This window comes from Pteropus alecto, unplaced genomic scaffold (assembly GCF_000325575.1).
Source record: "Pteropus alecto unplaced genomic scaffold, ASM32557v1 scaffold134, whole genome shotgun sequence".
NCBI classification, from domain to species: Eukaryota; Metazoa; Chordata; class Mammalia; order Chiroptera; family Pteropodidae; genus Pteropus; species Pteropus alecto.
The window spans coordinates 11,983,053-11,991,876 of NW_006436283.1; the positions used below are offsets into that span (position 1 = coordinate 11,983,053).

Below are 8,824 nucleotides of genomic sequence, written 5' to 3' on the forward strand. Positions count from 1 at the left end.
TTCCTCCAAGTTGTGACAGGCTCCCTAACATCCTGGTAGGGAGCAAGTTCCTAGGTTATTTTTTTTGCTTGAAAGACAAAAAAGAACTTTATTTTCTAGATTTTTGTCATTAAAATTGCAGGCTTTGTTTTGTTTTTGTTTGTTTATAAGAATATAGTAGTAATTTGTGCCTTGGGTATTTTTAATTCACCAAAAGGATAGTATATTGTATATCTTATTCTGTTTTTAACTTTTTTGCCTCAGCAGCATGACAGAGTCCTTATGCATGTAACTTTCTGGGCTATGCAAGAATTATATACACAGGGATGGGATTCCTGGGTAAAATGAATATGTATCCTTAATGTCACTATGGCAGCTAGGTTGCTGTCCAGACTGGCTGCACGTTTTTGTACTAATCCATGGTGCGAGAGTTCTCATATCCCCATATCTTCAACACTTCATCATGCTTAGAGCTTTTATCTCCTTTTCTACATTCCGTTAGACAGAACAGATTCTCTGCTGGCAACCACTAACTTATTAAAACCCATACGTATATTTACTTTTCCCTGTTAATTTTGTAGATTTGTTAATGTCTATATTCTCATCTATCCCCCAAATATCAAATACCTTAACACCTACTTACTTTGCTATGGTCTTTTCCTGGAAACTGGTTAGAAATTCATTCTTGGTCTCTACCTCAGACCTGCTGAATCAGAAACTCTGGGAGTGAGGCTGAGCAAAGGGTGTTTTGACAAGCCCTCCAGGTGATTCCAATGCTAGCCAAAGTTTGAGAGACAGTGCTATAGCGCGCCAGAGATTTTGGGTAATGTTTAGAGACACTTTTGGTTGTCACAAGTGGGGAGGGGAGTGCTGCTGGAATCTGTCTAATGGAGGCCAGGGATGCTGCTAAACATCTTGTGTCAGCAGAGCTGAATAGGAGAAATCCTGCTGTAGAGTTTTCGCTGTAGATTGCTAAGGACATTTAAAATTTTGCTTTGTTTTGCTTCACTGTTGTTGTTAAGAAAACAGTACATTTACTATGTCATTTACTCATTATCACATCTGTATTTCCAGTCAGGCTTTTGTCTCCAGCATTCCACGGAAACTAATCAATCATTCTTTTCTTCTTGAAACATCTTCTTTAGTTGGCTTCAGGAATACCACTCTCTTGGTTTTCCTCATAGTTTTCTGGAGACTTCACTTTAGTTTTCTCTACTGTTTCTTCCTTCTCTTCCTGACATGGTACTAAAACCCAAGGGCTCAATTTTCAACTCTCAGATGAGCTTAGAGTTAACATAGCCCTTTGGACTTACTGTTTTTCTCTGATAAAATTTCTGTTGGTTTTGTGGTGTTTTGAATGATGATGAAAATAAAAATTCTTATATTTGGTATAAAATTTTCTCTCAGAGAAGATTTGCTTTTCATATTTAGCTTTAATTTCTTGGTTTTCAGAGAAAGAATGCAATTTATAAGTATACAATATACAAATTATAAAATTTAATTAATTTTCACATAATTAAAAGAATTTGTGCCCATTTTAAAGATTGAAAAAGGTGATTTGTGGTTTCACAAAAATAGGATAATCACTCTAGCTACTGTTATTTCTTTCATATTTCAAGTTTTTGTATTTTTTTCTAGGTTTGTCAAGGGCTATTTAATGAACTACTAGAAAATGGAATTTCTGTGTGGCCTGGTTATTTGGAAACTGTGCAGTCCTCATTGGAACAACTTTATTCAAAGTAAGAAATGTCTTCCTTTTCGTTAAAGTATGTTTATTTAGAGTGTTTGATTATATATATTTTTATGAGTAACAAATAAATGTATCTATATGTAATATAACTTAAAAGTATTCCCATTTACAGAAGTGTGCCTTTAGTTAATTGATACAGCAAGGAACAATATTCATCAGGTATATTTGAGCATATACTATGTGCAACTTCAAGACTTAAATGTCATGAAATATATATTACCTGAGTTTATCAATTTCTCAGGGATGGAATTATGTATATTGGATGCATTTATTGAGTCAAGACTGAGGGAACATGAGTAGAGTGCCTTTTGCTCCCTGGTGTTGTGGTTCATTCTGAGGCAGAGTGGAAAATAACTCTACCCCAGAGGACCGAGAACTAGTCTCCTCGGTGATGGGCATCTCAGCTCAGCCATTCTCTCGAGACTGAAACCTGGTTATATCATCCTTAGTGCCTCCCTCTTCCTTACTCTTCACATCTGATTTGTCACTAAATGTTGTCAGCTACCTCTTAAATATATTTCAAATCAACATTTCCTCATCTTCACTGCCACTACCCAAGTTAAGGTCACCAATATTTCTTGGCTGGATCATTGAAATAATCTCCTAATTGATCTTTCTGTCTCTAAATCTTAACCTTCTGCTATTTCATTAACTTCTGTTTTTTATTAAGGAATTAATTCTTTCCTCCTTTGGGTTTGTCATTTTTTTAGCTTTTTGTGTTGAATACGTATATTTTGAGTGAAAAGTTGTGAAGCTTTGTGTTTTGCTCCTCAGTTCTCTAACAGCTTGAAGAGAGAAAAGTGTCCTGTTCTTATGAAGCTTATATTCTAGTGGGGCAAAATACGCAATACACAAATAAATAAGATAATTTCTGATGGAGTCCTACAAGAAAAGAAACAATGAGATAGAGTGCCTGGGTAAGCAGAAAGAAGGCTAGAAACTATGAGTTAGCATACAGTTATATATTAAGCATGATTTTGGTATGATATGTTGTACACTGGATTTTTATTATAGTAGTATTGTAAAAGACAATCTAAAATAATTTTTCTTGGACTGTATCCAAATACCAAAAGGCTGAGGTAATTCTGAGGTTCATCTATAATATCACCTTGAACGATTCGTTGAGGTACCAGTGTTTATTTTTCAGATTTTATTTTCTTCTATGGCATTTCAGTTATTACAATAAGTCAGAAACTTTCTGAAAGTTTTACTTTGTGATTTAGAAATTTGAATAAGGTGTTTTTTGGTATAGCTCTCAAATGCTGCCTTTGAGTTATGTAACTCTTGAAAGTGGCATGGACTCTAAAGTAATTAAAGCTGGTAATGTAAATTTACAGTTTACATTTGTGTGCATGTATTTTGTTTAACTACTTTTTTTCTTAGATATGATGAAATGAGCATCCTCTTCACAGTTTTGATTACTGAAGCTACTTTGGAGAATGGATTAATACATCTGAGAAGTAGAGACACCACAATGAAGGAAATGATGCATATATCCAAAGTAAAAGATTTTTTAACCAAGTATATATCATCGGCTAAGAATGTGTAGATTTTAATATTGCCATAATAAATATTGACTTTTCCTAATTTGGTTGTCTTATATGAACTTGGATGTGTTTTAGCCCTTTGCACTTATGAAGTGGACATTTTTGGTGCTTTTTTTGATTCAGTTTTTATTTATATTTCTTGACATATTCTATTGTATAAAGAATATGTTTAGCGACAAGAAACAAAAACCCTACTATACTAGATTATGCAAATTGGAGTTTTTCTTATAACAAGAAATTTAAGGGTTAGACTGTCCAGAGCTGGTATAATTATTTCTTCTCTAGTTAGGGAGACAGGCTTTTACTATCTTTCTGTTCCACCATCTTTAGTATGTTGGCTTTTATCTTTATACTTGTTGCTTCATAGTCATAGATGGCTGCTGTATTTCTAGACTTCGCTAGCCAGCGAAGACTCTTCCCTTTTTAATTAGGAAAGTAAAAGCTTTCCCAGGCATTCCAATCAGAAGACTTGTTTACATTTCATTGATCAGAACTTGGTCACATGGTCATTCCTAGGCCAATCACTCTCTAAGGGAATGAGAATATAATAATTAATTTGGATCAAACACAGTTTACCCCTTGAGGCTATCATAGTGTCTTATCTTCCCTGAAATGGGTTTTGTTTTCAGGAAAGAAGGGATTTTATTAAGTCTGCTACATGTCTGCAGTCAAGTATTGAAGATTAACCTAAAACTAAACTAAACTAGAACATTTATTGGTTTTTGAAAAGCTAGCTAAAATGTTAGATGGCGTAATAACTGTTACAGTGTATTTCATATCTTATTCTAATAGATATGTTTATAAGAAATTCTTGAACTTTTATGTGTTAATTGTATTAATATACTATTATTACCAACCTGACAAAAATTCCAACTGATAATTTATGTAAAATATCTCGAAGTTTGGCTAACTTGTCTTCTTTGACTTTACTTACTAGATTTTTATTTTTTATTAATTTTTGCTATCATGGAGAATTTCATACACAAACATATACAAAATAGTATGATTAAATCCATTTACCAACAACCATCAACTTGAGCAGTCTTATCTCATCCACCCAACACCACTCTCCCATATTATTTTGAAGCAGATTGCAGCTATCATTTCATTTGTAAATTTTTTTGTTAAGGATCTTTTGGTAACCATTATTACACCTAAAAAAATTAACACTAGATGACACTAAGAAATTATTGACAGTTTCTTTGGGTTTGATAATGGTATTATGGCTTTATTTTCTTTTAGTCTTTATCTGATAAAGACACTTAAATATTTCTGAGTGAAATTATATGAAATCTGAGACTTGCTTTAAAAATTTCCAGTTTAAACAAAAAATTGGTGGATTATAGATGAAAAATAAGAATAGTACTGAGTTCTTGAAACTGGATAATAGGTACATGGGTGTTGATTTTACTGCCTCTCTGTTTTTGCGTATGAGAATTTTCATAATAAAGTTTTTTAAAAATGAATTTTTTAATATCAAATATTCACTTTTTAATTTTATTGTTTGTTTTAATCAGGATCCAACTAAGACTCATTTGTTGAAATTGGTTCTTTTGGCCTCTCTTATCCTATAGATTTGAACTCTCTTGTGCTTACGTGCTCTCTCTCTGTCTCTCTCTCTCCCAAGAAATTAGGTGGCTTGTTATGGGGTTTTCCACAGTTTGGATTTTATTCGTTACAGCCCCATAGTATATTTTGATGTTTCTCTCTATATAGTTCCTATAGATTGGAAGTTGAATCCAGAGGCTTGATCAGCTTTTAAGTTCAATTTGAGGGGGCAAGATTATTTTATAAGTTGTTATGTTCTCTCATTAGGAGTCAGTAATATCTGGTTGTTTCTCTTCGAGGGATGTTAGCAGTTATTGATTAATGCCTCGATCAGTCAGTTCATTAGAGGTGGCAAAATGGAGATATTCTGATTCTATCTTCTTCACTCATTGGCTAGAATACTTCTATAAAGAAAAACATCTCATATACTGATTGCTTAGAAGTATGGGAAAAGTTTGGGATAAATGTTAGTTTCATCCTTTTTAATCTTTTTGATACTCAAATTGTCCTACCTTTGGCCAATGGGAGCCTTTTCGAGTTGGCTTTGAGTCCTTTTGACCCAATTTTAGTAGTCTTTGATAGCTTGCTTGGTATTTAGTGTATAACATGGAGATTGTGTATTTGAGAGTTCCTTCAAGGAGACTATATTCTGGGTACTAGGGATGCTCATCATTAGAAGGTGGTTTTTGTTTCTAGGCCTTTTGGGTGTTGAGAGCTAGCAAATATATAGGAGTGAATGAGTGTGTGTGTGTGTGTGTGTGTGTGTGTGTGTGTGTGTGTGTTTCCCCCAATATGAATGAAGGATAGCATACCATAATACCTTCTGCATCTTACTCTTAAGTTATTGCTACATATAAGCTACCTCATACTTTTTAAGCCTGTATGTTTTCCATTGTATGACAGTATGATAATTTACTCGTATGGGCCACCAATTGATGGTATCAGTTGTTTTCAATTTTCAGTTACTGTAAATAATGCTGCAATTAATACTCGTGTACATACAACATTTTGTCCGAAAATTAAAAAAAAAACATCATGCATTCACACCAATATTTTCAGTTCAAATTCAGGATTGCAGAATATGTGTGTGTGTGTGTGCACGCACATGCACGCATGTTTTAATCAGGTTTATTGAAATTAATTTACATATAATAAATTGACATATTTTAAATGTACAAATATAGATTTTGACAAATGTGTAACCACCATCACATGACAATATAGAACATTTCCATCACCGAAAAAAAGTGCCCCCAGTCCCCTGTAGAGCTATAAGGTTTTTACTTAACCTCTTCTATCATACATCTGTATATCCTCCCATGCCAAGAATCCCAATTCTCTAGAATACTGAGGGTAATAAAATTAGAATGCCATGCCATACATGCTCATTTGCTCTATCTCACCTTAATCATGGCAGTCTCAGAATTGCAAGACCAATATTACCATTGTATATCTACTTAAATTTTTTAATTTCATTTTTGCAGTTTGAGATTTTTATACTTAGTTTTAATATAACTGTGGGAACCTAAAAAGTTGGGTTTTTTTTAAGTGATTTTTCTGAAGAAAATCTCAGTCCTGTCTGCAGGTACCTCGTTTCTTAAGACTTCAGCCTTCACAGGAGGATTGTATTCCTAGGCTTAGATTATCAAATACCTGAACAGGCAACGGAGAATGTTTACACTGCAGTTGAGGTAAGTAATGTTTGTGAAGAGTTATATAGATCAGAGGTGTCCAACTGGGGTTACACGTTAGAATCTCCTGTGGAGCTTTCAAAAATAAGTATATATGACTCCTATCCCAGACCTACTAAATCTCTGGCAAGTGGGGCCTTTGCAAGTATATTTTTTTAAATTTACAAGTGGTTACTGATGTTCATTCCAGTGTAACCACTGTTAAACTTATCAGAGACCTGCATACCTGGGTGGTATTATTTTGACAGAACTTCCCTCCAACCCAATTGCTTTTAATGAATTTCTCTTGTCTAATGCCCTACTTAGGTATTATGCCATCCCAATATATATGGAAAGATATTAGAAATAGTTATATGAAGCTCACTGCTGATTTAGCTGTAAGAATGTTCTTGAAGGCACTTTGCTATATTATATTGCATGTCTTCCTCTGAAGAAACATAGGAGAAATTTCTCTCAGATTTAAATACCAGGGATAGTTGTGGTGTTCCCAAAGATAGTATGTGTTAGATATTTATGTGTTAGATATTTTTTGTTCATTCATAAAGGCTTTTTGAACACCTAAGTCCCAGAGACTAGGGATATGGTGGTGAGCAAATAGAGACAAGGCCCCTTAAGGGGTGGGCAGGCAGGGACAGGCGATAAGCAGGTAGGTGCATAAGCAATTTGAGGCAATTTCAGACAGCGATAGTGTTTTAAAGGAACTGGAGCAAGATGGTGTGCTAGATCATGGCTGGGGGAGTGCGCTTTACATAGGTGGTCAGGGAAGCCTCTGAGGACGTGACCTTCGAACTGAGATTGAATGATACGAAGGAGCCAGCTATGTGAAAATCTGGGGCAGCATATTCTGGGCAAGGGACTAGCAAGTCTAAGGCCCTTAGCAGAGAAAAGGCATGGAATGCTCAAGGAACAAAGCAGGCAGCGGGGCTGGAGTAGGTAGGTGAGCAGAGGGGAGATGGGTAGAAGGTCAGAGAGGTGGTTGGGGTCCACATCACTTGAGTTGTGGAGGCCATACTAAGGAGTCTGGAAGCCACTGGGGCAGAAGGGGGCAATTTAAGCATAAAAGGAACCAACTGTTATTTTGAAGAGATCAGTGTGGAGAATGGAATGTAGAGGAGCAGAAGAGAAGCAAGGAGACCTGTTAGGGGTGCTGCTAACAGCCCAGCGATGGTGGCCAGGACAAGAAAGGTAGCAACACCCATAGACCCAGCAAGAGGAGCCCCCGTCCTGGTCCCTGCACTTAGAGAGTCCTGCTCTGGCCCTTCTCTGGCTGCACCCTTCCCCACGGGATGTCTCAGGGGCCAAGGAGACATGCTCAGAGGTCACTGTAATCCTTAGGTTTCTAATTTTTCTCACCTATAAGTTTATGTGCTGCTGGGGATCTCAGTTACTGTCTCCGATTGTGTGTGTACTGGGGAGAGGTCAAGGCAAGGCACTAGTCCATGTCTCCCTCCCCTCCCCCCACCCCAAGGGCAGTAACTAGAAAGAAGGAAAACATGAGCTTCAGGCATCACAAAATCTCTGTTGATCATTGAAGTCTCCCCTCCATCTTTGGGGGAAGCAGCACGGAGAGAAGGCAGTCTCCTTAGGCTGTAATCTACCAGCCCTGGGGTGAGGGTGGGGGTGGGGGCGCCGGTCAGCACACCTGGGGGCAGCTCCTCATCCCAGCTAGGTTTTGTGCTGCGCCAGTGTTATCCCATATATATCGCCCTTTCTCAGGTATCTGTTGGATCATTGGTCTTCATGATTTGTAAGAATTGTTATAGATTACGGAACTTCATACTTTATCTGAGACGGGCATTCAAAATATTTCTCCCTAAGTTATTTTTTGGACTCAGTTTATTATTTTTAAATGTACTTTTAAAGCGTTTCATCTGGTTAAATATAACAATCCTGCATGTCTTCTGGATTGTGAATCATACCTAGAAAAGCCTTCTCCTCTTAAAGATTATTTAAAAATTCCTCCTGTTTTCTTTCAGCACTTCCGAGACTTCATTTTAAGGTATTTTAATATTTTTTCTATCCAAATTTATTTTGTTGTAAAGAGTGAAGTACAGGGCCCAACTAACTTTTTAAATGTGGTTCCTAAGTTTTTATAACATTAAATAATCCATCTTATCCCCACTGATTTCAAATGTCATATTTTTAAAATACTAAATTCCCATATATATTTAGATTTTTCTCTGGACTTTCTGTCCTGTTCCATTGTTCTACTTGTCTACCCATACACCAATAATACCACACTTTCAAAATTTTGGTCACTTATAAATGTTTCCAAACCTCATTTATGTTTACTTACATTTCTTGAATCC

General features: G+C 36.0%; 1 protein-coding gene and 1 long non-coding RNA gene across 3 annotated transcripts in view; both read left to right on the top strand.

Moving 5' to 3' along the window:
* POLG2 (DNA polymerase gamma 2, accessory subunit) overlaps positions 1–4,742 on the top strand; it is a 12,965-nt gene extending 8,223 nt beyond the window's left edge. The window contains exons 7-8 of one of the 2 annotated variants that reach the window (XM_015589783.2): positions 1,618–1,718; positions 2,504–3,070. In XM_015589783.2, the coding sequence (XP_015445269.1) occupies positions 1,618–1,718; positions 2,504–2,519 (117 nt within the window). In that variant the 3' untranslated portion in view covers positions 2,520–3,070. Of the gene's footprint in view, positions 1–1,617; positions 1,719–2,503; positions 3,071–3,112 lie in introns of those variants that run through there. The other variant, XM_006912300.3, reaches the window with a different exon arrangement.
* Positions 4,743–6,033: 1,291 nt separating this feature from the next.
* The window catches only part of LOC112480025, a 3,551-nt gene continuing 760 nt past the window's right edge, over positions 6,034–8,824 (top strand). Inside the window, exons 1-2 of the long non-coding RNA XR_003046446.1 lie at positions 6,034–6,515; positions 8,492–8,514. This is a non-coding gene — a long non-coding RNA (uncharacterized LOC112480025). The remainder of the gene's footprint in view (positions 6,516–8,491; positions 8,515–8,824) is intronic.